Below are 26,867 nucleotides of genomic sequence, written 5' to 3'. Positions count from 1 at the left end.
ACCGTCAAAATGGAAAAGTGAACGAAAGTTGTAGCAATTGAAGGTTTTAGCAATGCCTTTAGCTAAAGACTAGGGAGATCTAACAGTGGATGCGGAGGAGAGGTTATTGCACTTCTTTTCGATAAAGGAATTCTTTGCCTCACAGATAACATACTTCCTATGATTATGGGCAGTGATAAATGCTGAATGGCAGTTGAAGGAAGGAGAGTTTTTCCGAGCCCAGTGTACGCGAATGGTTTCAACAGGAATTGTTGAACCATGGATTAGATGGAGGAAGAGAGGATAAATGATTCCATTCCCGCATCGACAACCTTTGTTATGCATTTGGTGGATACAGAAGTATGAACACGTAAGAGACAGTGATATATCCAAGAAATAGTAGAAGAGGATTTCAGTAGGTTATTCCAGTCAATGTTGCGTGAAGTGTTAAGAAACTCTCTTTGGAATAATAAGGCACCAAAGGATATTTGTAGTTGATAATTACTTCTCTTGCCCATCTTCCCCTTTTACTGATCCTCCCGTTTGTTCTCATTTTCTTTGCATTATATACATTATATAAAAACATTTATTGATAGCCACCCACTCCAACCCTCTTTTGCCCTCTTTTTCAGTCCCTGCATCTTCCTCTTGATCTGCTGCTTTCTCCTGTACATCTCTCAGTTACCTGCACTCCTTTCATGCAGGTATCATCCTTAGACCTCACCATTCTCTGACATTCAACTTGCCTTCTTCATCCTAACACTTATCCTTTCTCTCCAGTCCATTTCCCGCCTTCCTCATGCCACATACTTCTCTCACATCTAAGCAATGCTTCCCTGAATACCTCCCATTCCTCACCTACTCCCTAAGCTTCTTATACTGTCACCTTTTGCTTTTTACCTTCAATCTCTTGGTATCTCTTCTCACAAGCCCCTTTCCTAAGCTGACACAGTTACACAATCCTCTTCCCAGCCATATGACTTCCTCTCTCTTAAAGCCTTTGTAGACTTTCACCCACATCTTCACCAAGCAGTGGTTAAATATTCTACCAGCTGCTCCATTCAGCACATTCACATACAAGAGTATCTCCTTCACATGCTTCTCAATTTGTATGTAATCCAGAAATGCCCCCTTACCATCTTTCCTACTCATCCATGGAAACCAATGTATGCTCCTGTTTTTAAACCAGGAGTTCCTAATCTCCAGACCTTTTCTGGCATAATTACACAAGCTGTTCACCATTCTTTTTCACAATGCTGGGTACCCCATGCCATTAATTATACTCTCAGCTGCCACATTACCCACTTTTGCGTTCACATCATCTATACATCATCTGTCTATGTATCTATGTCTCTGATGCCTTTTCCCACAAGGAACTTTCTCAAGGGGTGGCCATGGCAATAGAGTTTCCATATCTAATGAACTCCAGTACCACTTCTTAGCCTTTATGCCACACACTTGATAGGCCACTGGCAGAGGACAATTCTACTGCAGTGTTTGCAAAGGCTCCTACCTAATTTTCCTGCTGACCACATCTTCGTAATGCTCATGCCTAATATTCATACCTATTACATCTACCTAATGTTTCTATCTAATGTTCCTGCTTTAATGATCATACCTACTACTTCTATCTATTGCTCTTTCCATTTTGCGAGAAGATAGAGTTGTTGCACTTTGCTCGCTGTAGGAAAATATAGAGATTCGAAGAAAGTGCTGTGTAAGTTTAGTGTTGTCAAGTGTTACGTATGACAAGGAGAGATTGTATAATTGTGGACAGAATGCTAGTAGTCCACATGTGAGTAAGGCAGAAAGGAAAGACCTGTCTGGGTCAGTGGAGTGCAACTTGACATCCACTGAAGTGATGGTTCACTAAGCATAATTGCGGACAGAATGCTAGTAGTCCACATTTGGGAAAGGCAGAAAGGAAAGACCTATCTAGGTCAGTGGAGTGCAACTTGACATCCACTGAAGTGCTGGCTCACTAAGCAGCTGTTACTAATCTTCCCCATACTCAGTAAGGTAGTACTGGTAACATACCTTCCTGGGCTTTGGTTACCTGCCAACTACTACATGTCACACTCACTCAACTTCTCTCACAATGCTGGCATCTTTTCCATAGTTCTCTCATTTCTAGGAGTATTGATAGTCACCCTCCTCTGATAATCCTCTTTCTTTTTTACTCACATCAGTTTGGGGTTCACTTCCTAACACTCTTCCACACAGCTCCTTCAGCATCGACACTACTACTAAACCTAAACTGCACCCCAAAGATATTCCCAAACCATTGTTCCCCTTTCCCGATTATCTTTAGGGATGGTTTTCAGTCCTTTGCTCCTGCTCCCTTTTGTTGATTTATATAGAATGTGGGGAATATGTGGGAATTATTCTTTGTCCTTTATCTGTAAGAATCCTTCTCTCCTTTAGTTGTCTTCTACAACACATGGAAGTACTCTTTCTCCCTTATCCTCAGGGTCAGGTTAAAAGCTAATAGTGTTGAAGGTGTTTTGAGGTTTAAGAAAGTAATGATGATACTTTTGTTATGGGTGAAATAAAGTTTTTCTTGAGAATGATGTGACTAAGTTGATCGAGAGGGTGCTGTGAAGATGCCATTGTTGAGGGTAAAATGAAGATATGTTTGTTTGAGATGAAATAAGTTTAGGTTTATCAAGGGTGTAATAATGGGGCATATCAAGGTTTCTCCTTTTATAATGAACATGATAGTAACTTTCAGTGCTTAGGAAGAGACTGCATTCACTAGCCAGTGTAGGTGTTTCTTCTTGCTTATATTGATATTATTTTGATCATATTTATATTATTATTATGGTCAGTCTTGTTAGTAACATTTAAATACATAATATTTATCTCCAAAGCTCATTTTTTTTGGTAGGGACAGATATAAAGATGTTTTGTATGGAATAGATGTGTATATAACATTGTGTGCTGTTTGCATTTACTCACTTCTTGGCAATATCCTTATGGGCAGGATGAGGGTAGATAGCTTCTTGAAGCAGAATGTGAGGTCAGAACAGCAGGTCACGGCCAACATGACTGCTGTTATGGTTGATTCATCGCTCCAGCTCAGGGACAGCATCCCACAGCAGGGTTTTGCACAGGAGCTCGGAGACCCAGGCACAGGTCAAGACCCTAAACACATGGGCACTGGTTTGGTTCCTCAATCTACAGGCACTGGCTGGGACCCATTACACACAGGCAGTGGTAAGTACCCTCTTCACAGGCACTGTTGGGAACCTCTCCTCACAGGCATAGGTTGGGGCCCTCTGCACAGAGGCACAGGTCGTGACCCTCTACTCACAGACATTGGTCAGGACTCTACACTAAGGCACAAGTCAGGACCCATTACACACAAGCATGGATCAAGACCCTATACTTGTGGGCACAGGTCAGGACACTCTACACACAGGCACAGGGACTCATCAAGATCGACACATGATTGATGAAATTTAACCTAAACATATGTAATGATGTTGCGAAAACCCATTTACATCCCAAAGTTAAAAATGTTGTATCTATTGAGAATACTGACTAAATTTTAGTGGAAATTAAAGATAAACTTCATAAGGAAATAACAGTGGGACTAGTGTATAGGCCTTGCTCAGACAAGAAAAGAAATGTAGGACTACTTTATAGGCTCCTGCTCAAACACCAGAGGTAGACTAAAGATTTTTAATCAGTAAGCTGAAATTTATGATGAACAAGATTCCACCACTGGGAGATTTTAATATACCGATATCTAAATTGGGAGAATCCCTTTCTAGTAGCTACAGGCATGGACGACCTAAACCTGCTTGATAGTGCCCTTATCCAGTTACTCAAGAAACCTACTCATGAGAAAAATATATTAGGTTTAGTTCTGATGACAGATGAGGATCCCAATAATGTTGAAGTTAGAGAAAAATTTGATACAAGTGATCACTGACATTACTTCTGAGGTCACTTTCAATGTTGGTCAACACGACAGTTGCAAAAAACTGCTTGATTTTAAACGTGCAAATTTTAATGATTCTTACAGTGTTCTTGACAAGTACACTCAGGATGATATGGTCAATGAAAATGACATGAATATAGCTTGGAAAAGCTTCAGTAAAACCTTCAAAGAAGAAGAGGGAACAATGTTGCCAAAGCGTAGTTGATGGTCTGTTTCTAAATCGAAGCCAGTATGGTGGAACAATGAAATAAAAAAGTGCTTGCTGTCCAGAAAAGTAGCTCATAAGAAGCTCAGCGAGATCAATAACTAGCATGATAGATTAAGTTGGGTAGATTTGCAAAGAGAAAGTAAGAGAGGTATATGAAAAATTGAATGTCAATAAGAAGTATATTCTTTATTGAAGATAAGAAAAGAAACCCTAAGGAGTTTTATAGTTATGTTAGAAGCAAGAGAGTCCTTACCCAGTCAATTGTTTTTTTAATTAAAGAAAATGCTTACTTGTTTTAAGACAAGGAACCCATGACAAAAATCTTAAATGACTTTTGCATCTCTATGTATAATTGAAGACACAACCCATATCCTGAATTCAGTTGCATTTATAAGAAATGAAAATGTTCTTCAACAGATTGACATAAAATCTGAAAACATAGTAGCAGCAGTAAACAGAATGAAAACAAATAAAACTGCAGTCCCGGATAAGTTTTATCCAGGGACAATGAAAGAGGCAAAATATGTGGTAATTAAGCCCCTGACTGCCCTTTTTGATGTCACTTGCACTGGGAAAGGTTCTAGATGAACGGAAGTTTGCCAGTGTAACACTAATATTCAAAAAAGGTAATAAGTCACAGTCTGGATATTGCTGTCAAATTAGCTTAATGTCTGCAGTTGGAAACTTGTAGAAACCATCATTTGAGATGGACTTGTAAATCATTTAGAGGACCATCACTTACTAAACAATTCTCGGCATGGTTTTCAACAGAATCGCTTATGTCTGACAAATCTGCTTGATTTCTTTAATGATATCATCAGCATATGTGATGAAAGTAAAGCAGTTGATGTCATCTATCTGGATTTTCAAAAAGCATCCGATAAACTTCAGGCATCAAAGGTTAATAGCAAAGATTACGTCACATGGCATTGAAGGGGTTGTTCTTTGGTGGATAGGAATTGGATGACTAGCTGTAAATGAAGAGAAGTGAGTAATGTTCGTGCCCTAGAATGGTTATACAAATCAAATGGGGTGCCATGAGGATCAATTTTAGGACCACTTCTCTTTCTCATAGCTAATAATGATGTTGACAATGGGATGTATTGCAAGATATCAAAATTTGCTAATGATGAAAAGCTGGGAAATAAATCTGTGAAGGAACTTGAACATCTATTGTTTCAAACTAACACAAAAAACCAGATGGATTGGACTCGGACTTATTGGTGGCAAATGAATTTTAACATTGCTAAATGCAGAGCATTGATAATGCAGAGTTTTACATAATGGTGGTAAAATGATAAGCTACATTATGACCTCCATTGAATTGCAGAAGGAAAAAGACTTGGATGTGATAATCTCAGGTAATTTAAAACCAAGTAAGCATTGCATAAAAGCATTGAAAAGAGTATACAAAATTCTTGGATTCATGGTTGGGGCCTTTGAATTTAACTCCAAGGAAATCATCCTTACTCTTTACAATTCATTGCTTTGTCCCTATCTTGAATATTGTTTTCAGTTTTTGTCACCCTACTAAAGAATTACACCAGCAGAATGGAGAGAGTGCAGCTTCGAGCTACCAAGATGATTCATGGACTGAAAAACAATTCTTACGAGAGCAGGGTAAATAGCATGAATTTATTTAGCATAGTTAAGAGAAGGTTAAAAGATGATCTTATACAAATATTCAAAATTATCAAAGGCTTTGATGATCTTGATCAGTCAAGTTACTTAAGACTTGATTCATTCAATTTCTCTTGTAGTAAAGGGTACAAACTTATTTGCAAACATTTTACCTTGAACAAGTCAAAGTACTTTCAACAAGATTGTTAATGTATTGAATGAATTGCCATTTAGAGGGGTTGAAAGCAGGACTATAGATACGTCTAAGAAAAGAGTTATTAATGTTTTGCTTTGATTCGACAACTTCCAGTATGTGTTCAGGTTATTATCTTTCAGTTATTTGTATACCTTCTAACTATTACCACGCTAATTTGCGAGTTTCTGTCCTCTTCTAATATCACAAACAGCCTCAAAAGGACCAAATGGTCTGCTGCTGTTTGATTTCCTTTGTATTCCTTAACAAGATTATCACCTTGCAGGAAGTACGCTTCAGGATTCTCTGTGTATGAAGGTGTTGGGAGTTGACATCATCCTAACCTGTAGTCAGAGTTCCACATTAGGAGTATAGTTAAGGAGATAAATTGTCTTTAGACATTTATCAGAATATCATTCAAGTGTATGGTTAAGGAAAGAGATAGTAAACTGTTCATAACCCTGCATAAGGCCAAAACTAGAATATGTTTCTCAAGTTTGGTCATTACACTTAAAGAAGCACAAAAACTAATGGAGGTCCAGGGAAGAGCAAGAAGGATGGGACCAAATTCTGAGGGCAGAGTTACAGGGAAGTGTTAGAGGCTTTCAATCTGCTTATCTTGGAAGAGAAAAGGTTGAGGTGTACCATGATCACACCCTGTAAGTTTTAAAACTGATAAATGGCATGGATCATGAATAGTTCTTTCAGAGATGTAGGAATAAGGGAACTTGAGAACATAACATGAAATTAAGCAAGAAGCTTGTTGAAAGAGATGTAGAGAAGTACTCTTTAGTATAAGAGTGGTGGATGAATGTCATAAGGTGACTGAGGACATAGTTAATGTAGACAGCATACATAAATCTAAAAAAAAAAATTTCATCAGTAGAGAAGGTTAAAAAGATGGGACCCTATGATTGTTAGAATCTCTCCTCTCGAATTATGAATAGGTAATTATATAGGCATGGGTCAGGACCCTAAACACCCAGGCATAGATAAGGACTCTGTTCACACAGGAAGAGGTAATGGCCCTTTACACTAGGGGAAAAGGTCTGGACCCTCTTTATACAGGCATGGTTAGAGAGCCTTTACACACAGGCCTCTGAGCATATGGGGATGAGTTCTGCCACTGTTCCTACAAGGATGAATCTGGACCCTCTTTGCTCAGGCTTAGGTTAGAAACTTCTAAACTCAGACACAGGTCAGGACTTTCTGTACACAGGAATGGGTCAGGACCCTCTAGAGACACTGGCTTGGCTCTTAAGGAGACACGTTTCAGTTTCAGCTGAAAATGCGAGTCTTCAGAAGGTGCAGATTTGTGCCCCAGGCATAATAAGTGTTCAGCATGAACAGATTACTTTGTCATGCACAACTGAATGCTTCCAACAAGGACAAGTTCTGCAGATAGGTTGATGTTTTCAGCAAAGACATTTCCAGACTTCAATTCCAGGCTAAATTACTCCACATGAGCAAGATCCAGCTTTTCCAAGCACAAGCTTCAACCATGGACGAGCAGAGGTTCATGCTTTGAGCTCATATAGATGGCACCATCCAGCAAGATGGTAAAGCAGATGTTTCCTTTACAAGTATGATCTTGTCATGGTGGTTGTCATGATGGCGTGAGGGATCTCATGTTGACTTCCTCATTTGGTATATATGCTTTGTAGAAGAGAAAGAAACCCTTATGACTGTGTGAAAGAAGAAGGAATCATCTGATTCCATAAATTTTCCAGTTGCCTGAAAGTTGAGAAAACTTGTAAGGTGTAAGTAATGAGTCCTTGACTCATTGACCGCTGATATCCCATATATGGGATTCTTTGCATCTGGGAGTTGACTCTAGTGTCTCATATTTGGGATCTCATTTTTAAAAAGTCCATTAGGGGGTGTTGATCAATCAGAATTCACTTACTGGCTTATCAGAGGGTATTTCCTTACTTTAGTCCATATTTACTTTCCACATGAGCAACCAGTAACCATTTCAGTGGAACTACACAAGAGAAGCCAAATTATTACCTGAACTTATTGGGTATGCTTGCCTCGGGTACTTTAGAAGAGAGTGATAGTGAATCAAGCAGATTTAGTTTTCATGAAGATATGGAATAGGAAAGGCAGGAAGGAGACCATGATATTGTCGGCAGGGAGGGTGACATTGATCACAAGTCCCAGTGTGAGGAGGGGAGTTGCTGCATTACATTGGTCATCACCCTCATAGGCATGGATGGATGTTGCCCACTTCACTTCAACACTGTTTGTTTTTAAAAGAAGTAATTTAGGTTTAACAGGTATGTGTGGTTCTATCATTGAGAATTCTGAGGAGCTGGACCATTTCTTAGAGTAATTTGACAATGATTTGGTGGACATGGTACTGACTGAAACAAATTGCTTTTATAGATTTATGAGGAAAACATAGTCATCATCTCCAAGGATACCCCTTTGCAGGTTTCTTATTTATGCCAACACCACTAAGGAGCAGAGAAGAGTGCAAGTAAACATACTATATGTCTACTGAATGTGATGTGCCTCTTTGTATACACCCATTATTCTAGGTGTACCATATGTAAAGCAATTACTAACAATGGAAAATAGTATGGATAGGGAGCTGTGGTTTTGGTGCATTACATGTGACAGCTAGAGACTGAGTGTGAATGAATGTGACCACTTTTGTCTGTTTACCTGGTGCTACCTCACTGAAGCAGGGGGTTATTGATTGAGAGGGTGAAGGTATGTACAGAGCATCAGATTGGGGAAGAGCTATGTGGTTTCAGAAGTGGTAGAGGATGTGTGGATCAGGTGTTTGCTTTGGAGAATGTATGTGAGAAATACTTAGAAAAGCAAATGGATTTGTATGTAGCATTCATGGATCTGGAGAAGGCATATGATAGAGTTGATAGAGATGCTCTGTGGAAGGTATTAATAATATATGGTGTGGGAGGCAAGTTTTTAGAAGCAGTGAAAAGTTTTTATCGAGGATGTAAGGCATGTGTACGTGTAGAAAGAGAGGAAAGTGATTGGTTCTCAGTGAATGTAGGTTTGCGGCAGGGGTGTGTGATGTCTCCATGGTTGTGCATACTAACTCGCACCTTCATAGAACATACAAACCTCCAACAGCCAGGATTGAACCCAGGACCCCTGTGTCACAGGCAGGAATGCTACTGCTAGGCTATGGGCCTGGCTAATATGAAATAACTATCCGAATACTATGTACTCGAGTACCCTTCGTCTCATGTTGATGAGCAACGGGGTCTACACTGGTTATTTCCCAACAGGCGCACATAGCCAGCAGATAGCATTTTACCGAACCTAACTGTACAACGCGGAGGTATATGAATATGAATTAAGTGCATATGAATGCGCACCATAGCCCAATTACTTTCCTCTCTTCCTACTTGTACACATGCCTTACACCCTCGATAAAGACTTTTTACTGCTTCTAGCAACTTACCTTGCTCACCATATACTCATAATGCCTTCCACAAAGCATCTCTATCAAGTCTATCATATGCCTTCTCCAGATCCATAAATGCTACATATAAATCCATCTGTTTTTCTATATACTTCTCACACACACACATATATATATATATATATATATATATATATATATATATATATATATATATATATATATATATATATATATATATATATATATATATTTTCTTTTTCTATTAAACTATTCGCCATTTCCCGCGTTAGCGAGGTAGCGTTAAGAACAGAGGACTGGGCCTTTTTTGGAATATCCTCACCTGGCCCCCTCTGTTCCTTCTTTTGGAAAATTAAAAAAAAAAAAAGAGGGGAGGATTTCCAGCCCCCCCGCTCCCTCCCCTTTTAGTCGCCTTCTACGACACGCAGGGAATACGTGGGAATTATTCTTAATCATTATCCCCAGGGATAATATATATATATATATATATATATATATATATATATATATATATATATATATATATATATATATATATAGGGGGAAGGGGATGTTCTTTCATGTGTGGTGGGGTGGCAACGGGAATGAATAAGGGCAGACAGTATGAATTATGTACATGTGTATATATGTACACGTCTGTGTGTGTATATATATGTATACGTTGAGATGTCTAGGTATGTATATGTGCATGTGTGGATGTGTATGTATATACATGTGTATGTAGGTGGGTTGGGCCATTCTTTTGTCTGTTTCCTTGCGCTACCTCGCTATACACACATAAATGCCCATATATGCACATATACATAAATATCCATATCAACATATACATACATATACATACACTTATACATATATACACATGTACATATACATATTCATACTTTCTTGCCTTCATCCATTCCTGTCACTACACCCCACAGAAAACAGCATCGCTGCCCCCTGCTTCAGCGAGGTAATGCCAGGAAAACAGACAAATAAGGCCACATTCGTTGGCACTCAGTCTCTAGCTTTCATTTGTAATGCACCAAAACCACAGCTTCCCATTAACATCCAGGCCCCACAGACATCCATAGTTTACCCCAGGTGCTTCAAATGCCCTGGTGCAGTCCATTGACAGCATGCGACCTTGGTATACCACATCGTTCCAATTCACTCTATTCCTTGCATGCCTCTCACACTCATGAATGTTCAGGCCCCAATCGCTCAAAATCTTTTTCACTCCATATTTCCATTCTTTCCACATGTCCAAACCATTTCAATGCACCCTCTTCTGTTCTCTCAACCACACTCTTTTTGTTTCCACACATCTCTCTTACCCTTTCATTACTTAATCGATCAAACCACCTCACACAACATATTGTCTTCAAACATTACATTTCCAACACATCCACCCTCCTCTGTACAACCCTATCTGTAGCCCGTGCCTCGCAACCATACGATATTTTTTGGGTTAAAAGTACACAGTTGACAGAAGCGTTGTGCATGTGTAGACAAGAGGTTTTGCAGTTTTACAAGTGAAAGATATACCTTACAGTTGTTGTGATAAGTTCTCTGACTGTGAATGGAGAAATGTTCTACTTCTCCTGCTCCATTGTTTTTATTGACCTTAGAATTGGTCAAAGTTGATGACATGGAAGTTTCCCTTAGATTTTACACATATAATACCAAAGGCCCCTCTTGTTTATTATATAATACCAAAGGCCCTCCTCTTGTTTATTATATAATACCAAAGGCCCTCCTCTTGTTTATTAGAACTCTAGGACTCCAGGCTGTAAGAAGATAATGATTCTCACTTGTGTTTTGATGAAAATCCAAAGTCAGCCTTAAAAGAAGTATGGATTTTAACTCCAAGGTTCATTCCTTAACATGACATCATTCAGCATAGCAGTCTGTGCTGGGAGAGAAAGTGAGAAAGGGACCTTAACCTGACCAGTCATTATGTCCAGTCTTGTTTGGGTCTTCTGATATGATAGTATCCCTGAAAACTGTCAGGATTCACTGCAACTCATTTTTCTGTTTAAGGTGCATTCCTGTAAAATGATTTTCCAGATCAGCACAACCCCTTCCACTTTTAGTCAAGTAAAGTTTTCAATTTTTTTATAATTAGAAATGTTTCCCATACTTTTACAATACTATACTTCACATCTCAGATCATCATACCCTTCCCCACAGTCAGTTAAGTAAGGTTTATAGAAGGGGCCAATTTTTTATTAGGAATATAATCCCCAACCCCTTCTAACATTGGTCATAATGACTCATTTGATGAGATTCTGCTAGAACAGAAGATCTCCAGAAAGACAGTCCTAATATTCTTTGGGGACCAGATGCACTTCATAAAGCAAATTTTTTGAACTCCCTTGGCCTGGTGTTTTATGCAGATCAAGGGTTGCAGCACACCCTCCAGCAGCTTAACCTGACTGCTCCAAAACCTGAACTGAGATTCTTGTACCAGCCAACACCAACATTCCGCTTCCGGTACCTAAAGGAACCAGGTCTCCATGGTCCCCTGCTTGCCACAAACTCTACTCCTGAGCGACGGTGTTACCCTACCATTGAGGTAATCCTACACATGAGACTGCTTAAGCAACATAATCATGCAAGCACAAATATGTACATATATAGAGGGACCAGAGACAGAGGATTGCCATGTTGATTTTCACTAGTAAAGCTTTTTGCTGAATGTTATGTTTTCTTCAGCTCAAGAATTTTAGAGGAAAAGTGGAGTTTCGTGTCCGCCTCTACACTTGGGCAGAAAAATGCAGCCAGCGGCAACCGCATGATATTCTCCGTTTCCACGTAGGTCCACATCTGCATCTATGTCACATAGGTTGAAAGTGAGTAAAATATCCTGGTTTTTGGCAAGTACATTTATTTATTGTTGATCCAGCAGTGTCGAGGTAGTGGAAGGTGGACAAGCATAACCATATGTACCAACCTGATGTGCACCTAACCTGCCTTTTCCTTTCTTCACCTACCTCTTCTGTCATATGTTTCTTTCCCTTCCCCTCATCTTGGCCACATTTTATGTCTGTTCCTTTCCCAGGTGGTGGAGGGTCATGGTAGGGGTCGTCAACAGCAGCAGCAATCGAGCATGCAGGAGCGGATGTCTGGTCTAGAGGAGCAACTAGTGATTCCCTTCCCAGAGCAGGATCACCCCATTTACCAGTACGTCGCTTCTTTCAGTACCAGAAATTCTCAAAAGAAGAAGGACCTTCCTTGAATCATTTATTTTTTTTACATGTGTTTAACAATAAATCTTGATGTTTTTAAAAATTGGAAGACCATTAAATAGTCACAGATGTATTCTCAGTTAGAGATATATGGATACAAAAATGACAAAAGGAGTACCCAAGTTCATAAGTTGCTGCTAAGCTAGAATCAGTCACAAGGCCTCCACCCTCTAAACCCTCTAACTCTACACAAGGATGCCTCAGGGAGCAGTTCTTTCACCAGCCCTTCTCTGTGTTGTCAGTTGAATGTTGCACCTAGAATACCACATCACTTCACTTCATTCTATCCCTGCACACCTCACATGCTCCAGCATGTTCAAGCCCTGAACATGTAAAGTATCACTTCATCATTCAGCCTCCTTGGTTTCCCCTTTTTCCTTGTTGTTTCCACTTCCAACATGTATAGCCTTGTCGTTGTCTTTTCACTCAGCATCTCTTTGTGTCCAAATATTTTTAACCCATACTCTCACATACTTAATCCTCTTACTGCCACACCTATCTGTGACCCTGTCATTTCCCTGCTTGGTTAACCTTCCTTACACTGCATAATGCCATCAAGCATTTAATTTCCATCATATTCACCCCATCTTTACTTAGTCATGTAGGGCATAGGCCTTGCATCTATACCACTACTGTACCATCAGATATACCCATCTTTGCCCTCTCAGGGCCTTTACCTCCTCACCCATCCCATGATTCACTTCAGCTCCCAATGGTTCCATTCACTGCCTTGTCTTACTTTGTATCTAAACACCTCACTTCCAATTTCTCTTCCTTTAATTTCACACTTCATCTGATTTCTCCCTCCACTGTTAAACCTGCTGACCTTGCTTGCATTCACATTTCTCTGAAGTTTCTCCTTTGTCAAACTATCCTAAATTCATACACCAACTTGTGCAGTTTTTGATTCAAAGCTGCCACCAGCACCATGTTATCAACAAATATTAACTTGACCCACTTCCCAGAACCTCCTCTTGCCCTGGCTGACTGTGGACCTGCCCTTCTTCCCAAAACCATTGCATTTCCTCCTTCATTATCCCATCCATAAACAGATTATTATAGTCCCAGCTAAATACAGCATACACTTCATGGGCAGTGGTATGTTGCAGGAAACCTGGAAAAGGGCATCTTTCAAGCACTGTATTTGCAGAGTAGACTTATGAGGGGGAGTCATGTTAAAAGTAGTAAGGTATTTCCTTTTTCTATTTTCATGCCCTTATGAATTTGTTTGTGATATTTGTACATATGAATGTTTATTAACTTAATACAAGGAGATCAAAGTTACTTTTATAACATGCAGTGTAGTGAAAAAGCTAAAAGTACCTGCAATTCTACTATTCATCTGTTTGAAGACTGTAATCACTTCTTTCTGGTACAAGTATCTTCAGGTCTGACAGTCTATGTTCTTTGCAAATGCTACACAGTTGTTTTCACAATTTTTACATCTGAAAATGAGTGTTCAGCCATGGGTGTTGATACTTGGAAAATAGTATGAATGTGATAAATTCACAGAGTGGGAAACACTTTATAAAGCTCATTTTCTTTCTTGCACATCTTCCTGTGAATAGGGATATGCTGAATAAAAGATTTTGTTGCTTTTAGAAATATCCTCACTCAGCCCCCATCTCTGTTCCTTCTTTTGGAAAATTAAAAATGGGAGGGGAGGATTTCCAGCCCCCCGATCCCAACCCTTTTAGTCACCTATAACATGCAGGTGACACGGGAGACAGCGACAAAGCAAAATAAATAAATGAATAAAGATATATATATACGTGTATGTATATACATGTGTATGGGGGTGGGTTGGGCCATTTCTTTCGTCTGTTATGAGACAATGTTCTCGACTTCCAAACTTTCTTTAAGGCTCCCAGGATTTTCGACCCCTCCCCACCCTATGATTCACTTCCGCTTCCATGGTTCCATCCGCTGCCAGATCCACTCCCAGATATCTAAAACACTTTACTTCCTCCAGTTTTTCTCCGTTCAAACTTACCTCCCAATTGACTTGACCCTCAACCCTACTGTACCTAATAACCTTGCTTTTATTCACATTTACTCTTAACTTTCTTCTTTCACACACTTTACCAAACTCAGTCACCAGCTTCTGCAGTTTCTCACCAGAATCAGCCACCAGTGCTGTATCATCAGCGAACAACAACTGACTCACTTCCCAAGCTCTCTCATCCCCAACAGACTGCATACTTGCCCCTCTTTCCAAAACTCTTGCATTCACCTCCCTAACAACCCCATCCATAAACAAATTAAACAACCATGGAGACATCACACACCCCTGCCACAAACCATCATTCACTGAGAACCAATCACTTTCCTCTCTTTCTACACGTACACATGCCTTACATCCTCGATAAAAACTTTTCACTGCTTCTAACAACTTGCCTCCCACACCATATATTCTTAAAACCTTCCAGAGAGCATCTCTATCAACTCTATCATATGCCTTCTCCAGATCCATAAATGCTACATACAAATCCATTTGCTTTTCTAAGTATTTCTCACATACATTCTTCAAAGCAAACACCTGATCCACACATCCTCTACCACTTCTGAAACCACACTGCTCTTCCCCAATCTGATGCTCTGTACATGCCTTCACCCTCTCAATCAATACCCTCCCATATAATTTACCAGGAATACTCAACAAACTTATACCTCTGTAATTTGAGCACTCACTCTTATCCCCTTTGCCTTTGTACAATGGCACTATGCAAGCATTCCGCCAATCCTCAGGCACCTCACCATGAATCATACATACATTAAATAACCTTACCAACCAGTCAACAATACAGTCACCCCCTTTTTTAATAAATTCCACTGCAATACCATCCAAACCTGCTGCCTTGCCGGCTTTCATCTTCAGCAAAGCTTTTACTACCTCTTCTCTGTTTACCAAATATATATATATATATATATATATTTATTATCCCTAGGGATAGGGGAGAAAGAATACTTCCCACGTATTCCCTGCATGTCATAGAAGGCGACTAAAAGGGGAAGGAGCGAGTTGCTGGAAATCCTCCCCTCTTGTTTTTTTTAATTATCCAAAAGAAGGAACAGAGAAGGGGGCCAGGTGAGGATATTCCCTCAAAGGCCCAGTCCTCTGTTCTTAACGCTACCTCGCTAACACAGGAAATGGCAAATAGTATGAAAGAAAGAAAAAAAGAATATATTATATATATAAGTATGAAGTCTGTTGGGGATGAGAGAGCTTGGGAAGCGAGTTAGTTGTTGTTTGCTGATGATACAGCGCTGGTGGCTGATTCTGGTGAGAAACTGCAGAAGCTGGTGACTGAGTTTGGTAAAGTGTGTGAAAGAAGAAAGTTAAGAGTAAATGTGAATAAGAGCAAGGTTATTAGGTACAGTAGGGTTGAGGGTCAAGTCAGTTGGGAGGTAAGTTTGAATGGAGAAAAACTGGAGGAAGTAAAGTGTTTTAGATATCTGGGAGTGGATCTGGCAGTGGATGGAACCATGGAAGCGGAAGTGAATCATAGGGTGGGGGAGGGGGCGAAAATCCTGGGAGCCTTGAAGAATGTGTGGAAATCGAGAACATTATCTCAGAAAGCAAAAATGGGTATGTTTGAAGGAATAGTGGTTCCAACAATGTTGTATGGTTGCGAGGCATGGGCTATGGATAGAGTTGTGTGCAGGAGGGTGGATGTGCTGGAAATGAGATGTTTGAGGACAATATGTGGTGTGAGGTGGTTTGCTCGAGTAAGTAATGTAAGGGTAAGAGAGATGTGTGGAAATAAAAAGAGCGTGGTTGAGAGAGCAGAAGAGGGTGTTTTGAAATGGTTTGGACACATGGAGAGAATGAGTGAGGAAAGATTGACCGAGAGAATATATGTGTCGGAGGTGGAGGGAACGAGGAGAAGTGGGAGACCAAATTGGAGGTGGGAAGATGGAGTGAAAAAGATTTTGAGTGATCGGGGCCTGAACATGCAGGAGGGTGAAAGGTGGGCAAGGAATAGAGTGAATTGCATCGATGTGGTATACCGGGGTAGATGTGCTGTCAATGGATTGAATCAGGGCATGTGAAGTGTCTGGGGTAAACCATGGAAAGTTGTGTGGGGACTGGATGTGGAAAGGGAGCTTTAGTTTCAGGCATTATTACATGACAGCTAGAGACTGAGTGTGAACGAATGAGGCCTTTGGTGTCTTTTCCTAGCGCTATCTCGCACACATGAGGGGGGAGGGGGATGCTATTCCATGTGTGGCGAGGTGGCGATGGGAATGAATAAAGGCAGACAGTGTGAATTGTGTGCATAGGTATATATGTATGTGTCTGTGTGTGTATATATATGTGTACATTGAGATGTATAGGTATGTATATTTGTGTGTGTGGACGTGTATGTATATACATGTGTATGGGGGTGGGTTGGGCCATTTCTTTTGTCTGTTTCCTTGCGCTACCTCGCAAACGCGGGAGACAGCGACAAAGCGAAATAAATGAATAAATAAATAATTTTTATATATATATATATATATATATATATATATATATATATATATATATATATATATATATATATATATATATATCAGATTGGGGAAGAGCAGTGTGGTTTCAGAAGTGGTAGAGGATGTGTGGACCAGGTGTTTGCTTTGAAAATGTATGTGAGAAATACTTTGAAAAGCAAATGGATTTGTATGCAGCATTTATGGATTTGGAGAAGGCATATGATAAGAGTTGATAGAGATGCTCTGTGGAAGGTATTAAGAATATAAGGTGTGGGAGGTAAGTTGTTAGAAGCAGTGGAAAGTTTTTAACAAGGATGTAAGGCATGTGTGCATGTAGGAAGAGAGGAAAGTGATTGGTTCTCGGTGAATGTTGGTTTGCGGCAGGGGTGCACGATGTCTCCATGGTTGTTTAATCTGTTTATGGATGGGGTTGTTAGGGAGGTGATGCAAGAGCTTTGGAAATAGGGGCAAGTATGCAGTCTGTTGTGGATGAGAGAGCTTAGGAAGTTAGTCAGTTGTTGTTCACTGATGATTCATTGCTGGTGGCTGATTCGGGTGAGAAACTGCAGAAGTTGGTGACTGAGTTTGGTAAAGTGTGTGAAAGAAGAAAGCTGAGAACAAATGTGAATAAGAGCAAGGTTATTAGGTTCAGTAGGTTGAGGGACAAGTTAATTGGGAGGTAAGTTTGAATGGAAGAACTGGAGAAAGTAAAGTGTTTTAGATATCTGGGATTGAATTTAGCAGTGGATGGAACCATGGAAATGGAAATGAGTCACAGGGTGGGGGAGGGGATGGAGGTTCTGGGAGCGTTGAAGAATGTGTGGAAAGTGAGAATATTATCTGAGAGAGCAAAAATGGGTATGTTTGAAGGAATAGTGGTTCCAACAATGTTTTATGGTTGTAAGGCATGGGCTATAGATAGGTTTGTGTGGAGAAGGGTGGATGTTTTGGAAATGAAATGTTTGAGGACAATATGTGGTGTGAGATGGTTTGAGCGAGTAAGTAATGAAAGGGTAAGAATGATGTGTGGTAATAAAAAGTGTGGTTGAGAGAGAAGAGGGTGTATTGAAATGGTTTGGTCACATGGATAGAATGAATGAGGAAAGATTGACAAGGAGGATGTATGTGTTTTTTTTTTTTATATTGTGCCCACTTGCCCTATTGCACTTATGCAAGTTAGCATTAGGAACAAATGACTAAGACTTTGAGAATATGCTTGTGTGAAATTTTTCATTACATTTTTTAGAAAGTTAGCTAAGGAGGGAATGCAAGGGATTGGGAAATGTACAAAAGAGAGTGGCAGGAGGTGACTAGAAAGGTGCACGGGCTGATAAAGATGGTAATAATAGGTAGGATGTGACTGTATAGGCAAATTTTAGGGAGAACAGGAAAATGTTTTGTACGAAGGTGAAATGGTGTGAGTAGTTTGAGGGACTGTTAAGTGTGTTAGGTGGTTGGGTAGCAGATGTACGGTATTTGAGATGTAGTGGTATGCAGAGTGAGAACTGTGATGAAGAGTTCAGTGAAAAAAATGGTGGTAAAAGCCCCATGGAAGATGAAATTTGGCAAAATTGTTAGAATGAAATGGACTGCCCATGAACTTTTCAAGAAATGATATGACAGTGTTGATGATTGGATTTTTAACATATATATTGGTATGGTAATCAGATATTTGTTGATATATTGCTGGGAATATTTAGGTGAATTCTAACATATAACTTTAGATATGCTAATAATGAAAAAGTAATTCCCTACTATAGTAAACTTATTCATGCAAAACCTGATTTATGTAGAATTACATACTTCTTGCAGGTTGTCTGGCATCAGGATCTACAAGCTGACTAAGGACAACCTGCAAGTGCTTGGCAAGGTGAGTCTTAGGAACATGTCATAGGCTATGGGACAGTTATATGATGGAATTGAAGTTATTGCTGTAATGAAAATTGCATTCACAAATAATTGATAATTGTAGTAGTAATGAAAGTACCAGTTATTGAGCCCAACCTTCTTTCAACATCTTCGTGTGGATATGAGTCTGTATGTGAGCATAATTTCTTGTCATACCACCTGAGTATACTTGATAGGGGCGTGTTCTGTCCCCAGAGTTGGAAGGCGGCTGAGGAACTGCACCAGAAGTTACAGAGAATGGAGGTGTGTCTGCATGTGGAGGCAGTGCAGGAGGGTCGCTCAGTTGGTGAAGTATTCTCCAATAAGATCACCAATCATAGTAAGATGTCCTACGCTTCTCTTGTGGATGAATGCTCTTCCAGTGTTTGTCTCTTCAATGTTTGTTTTTGGTGATTTTTGTTTCCTGTGCTCTTGTATATTGTAGACCATGTTCTGCCTTTTTCCCATTTCCATTCACCTCATCTTCCCAGTCCATGCTCTTCCTGGCCCACACTTCTCCCCACTTCTCTTGTCAGTATCTCTCCCAGTCCATGCTTTTCCCCTTTTCTCTGTTCCATACTTCCTTCCCATCTCCTCTCCACCTTGCCAGATCATACTTCCCACTTACCAACAGTCCATACTTTTGCTTCCTTCCACAGTCCATATTTATTCCCATTTCCCTTGTCCATACCTTTCTTAGTCTTCCTAGTCCTTACTCCAACGTAGACCCCAGCACATACTTTTCCCAGCCTCCATATTCTCCCTGTCATTCCTTGATATTTTCCATCTCCCATATTCATACACTCCCAACCTCCCCATTCTATACTTTGCCCCTCCTCCCCATTCCATACCTCCCTTCCATCCAGTCCAGACCTTTCACCAGTCCATATATCTCAACTTCCATCCATGCTTCTCCCCAGTTTACAATTTTCCTGAACTCCATAGTCCTTCCCCAGTCTTTATATCTTTCCACCTCCCATACCTTACCTTTCTTCATCTTCCTCATCCAAACTTCTCCACCCTCCCCATTTCAAAGTCCTTCCTATCTCTCTAGTCCAAAAGTTTTTGAGGCCTTGACTCATACCTGCCATTACCTCACTTCCTATGGCTCACCATCTTTTCAGTCTATACTTCTCCCCATCTTCCCAGTCTTTACTCCTCCTTATCTTCCCTATCCATATTTTCCCTCTTATTTGTATATTGCACTCTACTCTGTCTCCTTCCCTGCCTCTCATCTTCTCTTATCATTCAGCTGCTCCTTTCTCTGCTTATCATCCTTCAATTTAGTAATTGCTTCAGTTTCATAACCATTGATGAAATCAAGTGGTTTGTGAGAAGTCAGAGCTAATATTTACTTTGTTGATATAACTGGTGTTTTAACTTCAAAGCTGTCAGTTTAGAGTCAGAGTACGACCTTGTCTTTGTATAATCTTGTAATTATTCTCCACATGGGAAGAGAAATTAGATATATACACTGATGCTATTGTAGGTTCTTGTCATGTGATTGTAACAGTTTTCTTGTCTTTATATTGTCTTCATCTTCCTTCCTTTCTCTTTCCTCTTTACCTATGCTACAGGAGACTCGGGAACGCTTCGCATATGTCGACGCTCACTCCTTACCTCATATGCAAGCGGAGATCAGGAACTATGGCTCATCACCTCCAATGTCACTAAAGGTCAGTCTTCTGCTTGATTATCCTGTTACTGAACTGAATGACTGTATGTCTTTTTCACACAAGGTTAAGAATTCATAAGGATAATGAGGAAATATGAGGGGATTTGAATGACATGTTCATAAATGTGTCACTGTGAAGGACAGTAATGCACCAGCATTATCAAAGTGGGAGGGGGATGAAGTCTTAGATTTTTTTTTTAATGATAGCTGAGATGGCATGGGCAGCTGAGGCCCTAATTATGGCCATCCCATTAATGCTATGTAATAAATGCTATATGATAAATATAGATATGAATATAATTTGTACCTTTTTGAAACAATAAACTACTCAGAGAATGAAACGTACATTTGAAGCCCATAGTTATCTGGCTTGCTGCTTGGTACTGAGAGTGTGTCGATCTGTCCTACTGTGTTAACATGAGATGCTCAAATGATGGGCAGGTTGAAGTTACTCCCAGTGACTTTGCACTTGATCTTTATTTAATGAAGCAGTATGCAGTAGTGGTCTGTTGCAGGAGTAATAAGTATGAATATACATATATAGGAAATAGGGTGTTTGAAGGTTGACAGATGGTGTGTTGTATTATTTGAATATTAACCTGTACTTAGGCTAGCTAATTCTAGGCTAAGCTAACCTACATCCTTGATTACCTTATTCCAATGTGGTAGGCTGAAATGTACTGTAAGTTCTGTGTATCTTGTATGAAAACTGAAAATATCTGAATGACTATTTGCAATTGGCCCCTAAGGTTTTCAGAAAAAAGATAATTGACCTGTATTACTTTTATTTTACATTTGCCATTTGTGTAGTTGGCTGCATGATTGTGAATACCATAATAAATTCACTAGTAGTCAAATGTCTCTTTATGTGTTAAATTTGATCCCTTACACAGGATTGTCATAGAGTATCTCACAGACAAGATCATCATAAGTTGATCATGTACTTGTATTTTCTTGCAGTGTAGTTGAATTAAGTCATTGTAAGGTATACCCTAACTCGGGCTTAGGTTCAGAAGGTGTACCTGCTTGCCTTTAGTCTGCAGTATGCCTTTTGTAAACAAGATCAGGATTTCCTAGATAAAGTAATGAGTAAACGTCAGTATGGTAGACTGCACATGTATTATCCTTGTTGGAATACATGTAACAGATTTAATGAATAACAGAGTTAGAATGGAGACATTTTACATCAGTCGCAATTAGTAGGAACGAAAATAGTATTGGTCATTTTATTAAAAGTTAAAGAGTGGTGTTTAAGACCTTGATGTGATAAGATATGACACTTTTTGCTGAATATATAAGTGGAAGAGCTTTTGGTCATGGGTTTCATACTCCCTGGGGTAGATGACATCGAGGTGAAGATATCAAATGGCAAGGGCTGGAGCAGCTTCTGCACCCACCTGGAGGTGTACCACAAGCACACCATCATCTGCAGGTCAGTTCCCTCCAGTATACCATTGTCTGTTTAGGTCAGTCCCCACCAGTACACAATCCTCTGCAAGTCAGTTCCATGCCAGTACACCATCATCTGCAGTTCAGTTGCCCAGTATATACAGTTACCTGTAGGTCATTCTCCACCATTACACAGTCATTAACATTTTAGACCCCCCCGCACATCATTACCTGGAGGTGTGCAACAGGCATACCATCATGTTGAGGTCAATTCTTGCCAGTACACTGTCATCTGCAGGTCGGGTCCTACCAGTACATCAGCTCAATCTTTGCGTGTACACCTTTGTCTGTATGTCAGTCCCGCCAGTACATCATTGGCTATAATTCAGTTCTTGCCATTATGGTGCAACATGCTGGTTATTCCCCCAGTACACCATTGTCTGTTGGTCACTCCCCACCAGTACACCATTGTCAGGTAGTCAGTCCTCATCAGCTCACCATATCTTGAAAGTAGGCCCTCATCTGTACACAATGGACTGCAGGCACCGTCACACCAATTCACAGTCACAAACTCATGGTTGGTTCCGATTTCGTCATCAGTACACATTTACATGATCACTTTTCCTTATATTTTTTGGCATATTATGTGCCAAAAGATAGTAGGAAATATGTAACTTGCTTAAGTTTGATGAGGAAACAAGCCTGGCTGAGTCCCTACCGTTATGCCAGGTAGGGTTAGGTGTAGATAGTTTTTTTACTGCCACAAAACTATGACAGTGTAAAATGAACCCTTGACAGAACACCAAGATACGAGATTCAGGACTTGTCTGATCCAGTGAGTGTGAATCTGTGTCTCTACCGGCCCTCTGATCAAGAGCATAGCAAGCCTCATGATATGCAGTACCTGCCAAACCAAAAATCAGGTAAGCCGGAGATGGACAGTATACCACCTGATACTGTAGTGGTGGGTGAAAACATTGACATCTGGTTTTGTGAGAACACCATTATCTACTGTGAGGGGTACTCTTACCTGATGTTGTGGGGCACAGTCACCTGATTTTGTTCAGGCACCTAATCTCTGATGTCATGAGAGGTACTTTTTTCTGGTACTGTATTGTGGGAAGGCATTATTAACTGGTGTTGTGTGGAGGCGCTGTCATCTGTTGTTGGGAATTACTGTCATTTGGTGTTGTGGGGGCACCATCACTTGATGTTGTAAAGGGCACTCATTTTTTGGTGTTAAGGGGGGATTGTTACTTGTGTTTGTGAGGTGTCACTTTTGCCTGGTGATGTCAGGGGTGCCATCATCTGGTGTTGTGGGTGGAGTGGGGGGGAACAATCATCTGGAGTTAGTTATGTTTGTATGTGTTTGTGTGTGTGTAGGAGGGGTGGGGGGAAGATTATCTAGTGTATGTGGAGAGACCATCATCTGTTACCGGATGTTGTGGATTTCATTATCACATGCTGTTTTGTATGTCCTATCATCCAATGTTTTGGGGTTAGTGTCATTGCCAGGTGTGAAAAATGTCCATAGTTTGGCATTGTAGAGTCATTTTCAGACGTGTGAGAAAATGTTTCTCAGGCAACGAATTGGAAAGGCGCCATCAATCAAGTAGGTTGATTGTTTCTTAGGGCCTTTGAGACCAAAATCCAGCTCATCTCTACTGATACTACCAGCTATCTCTGTGTCCATGTATACAGTATTTGCAGTGTTGGATCCAGCTATCCATTGCTGCTGTTCCTTTTCATAATCAAATCTCCAGGTGTGATGTTATTGTCATTTCCGCTTCAAAGATAGAGTTTGTGTCTACTGTTGTACAAAAACATGTTACTCACCCCATTAATGAAGAGTCTTCCAACTTTCATACCATTTGGCAAAAAATTTCCTGATCCTTTGCTTCTGTGTTTGATATATTTTCCTCCAAATTCTTTTAATTTATTAACAACTCTTTCAACAATTTGAATTCCTGTCATGAGGCATTGATCTCTTCACATCCACTTGCTGAAATCCTTAGTGAAGGGGATTTTCTTAAACACCACAATAAGATTTTTTTTAGTTGTACTCACAATTATTCTGGTGGTGTCAAGGCATTTCTTTTTTCTTCCGTTGTGTCTAGGATAACTAAATAAGCACCCAACATGAGGTCCTGATTGCCTTGGCCACTCTTCCAACTTTTTCAATGTTGTTGTGTCATTTGTTGGTGTTTGTAACACAAGTGGAATGAGTTGTCAGCAGTTTCTTTGAACTAAAGCTTGTTCATTTATTCATTGTTGTGATATCATTTATATTATTATTCTCCTCCAATTATTACAATAGAAGTCTTAGTTTGCTTTGCTTTAAAAGCCCACACACATCATAGAAGTGCAAGTAAACCAAGATATTATTGATGTGTGTGACATCCTTTGTGTCTCTTTCCCTGCCTCCATGGGTATCTGTTGCCAGTCTTTATACATAGTATGCTGCTATATTTGCTATGCTACTTTAGGAGTAATTTTTTTTTTAATTTTCCAAAAGAAGGAACAGAGAGGGGGCCAAGTGGGGATATTTTCTCTAAGGCTCGGTCCTCTGTTCTTAACGCTACCTCGCTAACACTGGAAATGGCGAATGTGTATGAAAAAAATTCATGGATTATGTCTTTTTTCACCCTTTCAAAAATGAGCAAGTGTGTATATCACTGGGAGAAAGAAAGAATGAGGGAGGAGGTATAATTCCATAATCAAATACTCAGTATTATTTATCTCGCAGTAATCTAGAACTGGAGTCTGTTCATTTTTTCTTTGTTTTGAGATTATTTGTATTACTGTTTTTACCTTTGGGTATTATAATAGAAATGCTTATTTTTCGTTTATTTCATTTTCTCATCATTGTGTAATATATTATGTATCATTATTTACTTTGCAGTATTACTATAGGAAAAATTTTTGTACATAGATTTATTGTTTTGTATGTGTCAGCCTACTGGAAGTAATTATGTAAGTAGTACTTTGGGAATGGTATTGTTACATAACCAATTAGTTATAGTTTTTTACCTCTGTAATCTAGAACTGAAGCTTATTTAGGTTTTGTATTTTATTTAATCGTCTCTCTCAATGATATGATAGATATGATTCGTATTTGTTTTTCCATTGTCTCATTACTATGTTATCAGTAACATATCATTATGTTATTTACATATTATTATACTTTGTCGCTGTCTCCTGCTTTAGCGAGGTAGCGCAAGGAAACAGACGAAAGAATGGCCCAACCCACCCATATACACATGTATATACACACACATCCATACACGCACATATACATACCTATATATCTCAACGTATACATATATATACCCATACAGACATATACATATATACACATGTGCATAATTCATAGTCTGCCCTTATTTATTCCCGTCGCCACCCTGCCACACATGAAATGACAACCCCCTCCCCCTACATGTGTGCGAGGTAGCGCTAGGAAAAGACAACAAAGGCCACATTTGTTCACACTCAGTTTCTAGCTGTCATGTATAATGCATCGAAACCACAGCTCCCTTTTCACATCCAGGCCCCATAAAGCTTTCCATGGTTTACCCCAGACGCTTCACATGCCCTGGTTCAATCCATTGACAGCACGTAGACCGCGGTATACCACATCGTTCCAGTTCACTCTATTTCTTGCACGCCTTTAACCCTCCTGCATGTTCAGGCCCCGATCACTCAAAATCTTTTTCACTCCATCTTTCCATCTCCACATTGGTCTCCCACTTCTCCTTGGTCTCTCACTTCTCCTTGTTCCCTCCACCTCTGACACATATATCCTCTTTGTCAATCTTTCCTCACTCATTCTCTCCATGTGACTAAACCATTTCAAAACACCCTCTTCTGCTCTCTCAACCATGCTCTTTTTATTACCACACATCTCTCTTACCCTTTCATTGCTTACTCGATCAAACCATCTCACACCACATATTGTCCTCAAACATCTCATTTCCAGCACATCCACCCTCCTCCGCACAACTCTATCTATAGCCCACGCCTTGCAACCATATAACATTGTTGGAACCACTTTTCCTTCAAACATATTCATTTTTGCTTTCCAAGATAACGTTGTCAACTTCCACTCATTCTTCAACGCTCCCAGAACTTTCGCCCCCTCCCCCACCCTATGATTCACTTCCACTTCCATGGTTCCATCCGCTGCCAAATCCACTCCCAGATATCTGAAACACTTCACTTCCTCCAGTATTTCTCCATTCAAACTTACCTCCCAATTGACTTGTCCTTCAACCCTACTGTACCTAATAACCTTGCTCTTATTCACATCTACTCTCAGCTTTCTTCTTTCACACACTTTACCAAACTCAGTCACCAGCTTCTGCAGTTTCTCACCCGAATCAGCCACCAGCGCTGTATCATCAGCGAACAACAACTGACTCACTTCCCAAGCTCTCTCATCCACAACAGACTGCATACTTGCCCCTTTTTCCAAAACTCTTGCATTCACCTCCCTAACAACCCCATCCATAAACAAATTAAACAACCATGGAGACAGCACGCACTACTGCTGCAAACCAACATTCACTGAGAACCAATCACTTTCCTCTCTTCCTACTCGTACACATGCCTTACATCCTCGATAAAAACTTTTCACTGCTTTTAACAACTTGCCTCCCACACCATATACTCTTAATACCTTCCGCAGAGCATCTCTATCAACTCGATCATATGTCTTCTCCAGGTCCTTAAATGCTACATACAAATCCATTTGCTTTTCTAAGCATTTCTCACGTACATTCTTCAAAGCAAACACCTGATCCATACGTCCTCTACCACTTCTGGAACCACACTGCTTTTCCCCAGT

At 40.0% G+C, this 26,867-nt stretch overlaps 1 protein-coding gene across 6 annotated transcripts in view; it reads left to right on the top strand.

Moving 5' to 3' along the window:
• LOC139747430 (uncharacterized) overlaps positions 1-26,867 on the top strand; it is a 57,519-nt gene that overhangs the window by 9,056 nt on the left and 21,596 nt on the right. For 3 of the 6 annotated variants that reach the window (XM_071659769.1, XM_071659770.1, XM_071659768.1), the window contains exons 2-10: positions 2,963-3,195; positions 11,746-11,924; positions 12,065-12,163; positions 12,411-12,532; positions 18,886-18,943; positions 19,177-19,300; positions 20,538-20,636; positions 21,977-22,067; positions 22,823-22,947. In XM_071659769.1, coding sequence (XP_071515870.1) covers positions 2,964-3,195; positions 11,746-11,924; positions 12,065-12,163; positions 12,411-12,532; positions 18,886-18,943; positions 19,177-19,300; positions 20,538-20,636; positions 21,977-22,067; positions 22,823-22,947 — 1,129 coding nt within the window. In that variant the 5' untranslated portion in view covers position 2,963. Of the gene's footprint in view, positions 1-326; positions 350-2,449; positions 2,598-2,700; positions 2,743-2,962; positions 3,196-11,745; positions 11,925-12,064; positions 12,164-12,410; positions 12,533-18,885; positions 18,944-19,176; positions 19,301-20,537; positions 20,637-21,976; positions 22,068-22,822; positions 22,948-26,867 lie in introns of those variants that run through there. The other 3 variants (XM_071659767.1, XM_071659771.1, XM_071659772.1) reach the window with 3 other exon arrangements.

The sequence above is a fragment of the Panulirus ornatus genome, chromosome 68 (genome assembly GCF_036320965.1).
Source record: "Panulirus ornatus isolate Po-2019 chromosome 68, ASM3632096v1, whole genome shotgun sequence".
Taxonomy (NCBI): Eukaryota; Metazoa; Arthropoda; class Malacostraca; order Decapoda; family Palinuridae; genus Panulirus; species Panulirus ornatus.
The sequence above is the reverse complement of the archived record's forward strand: the minus strand, read 5'-3'. Positions and strand labels throughout refer to the sequence as shown.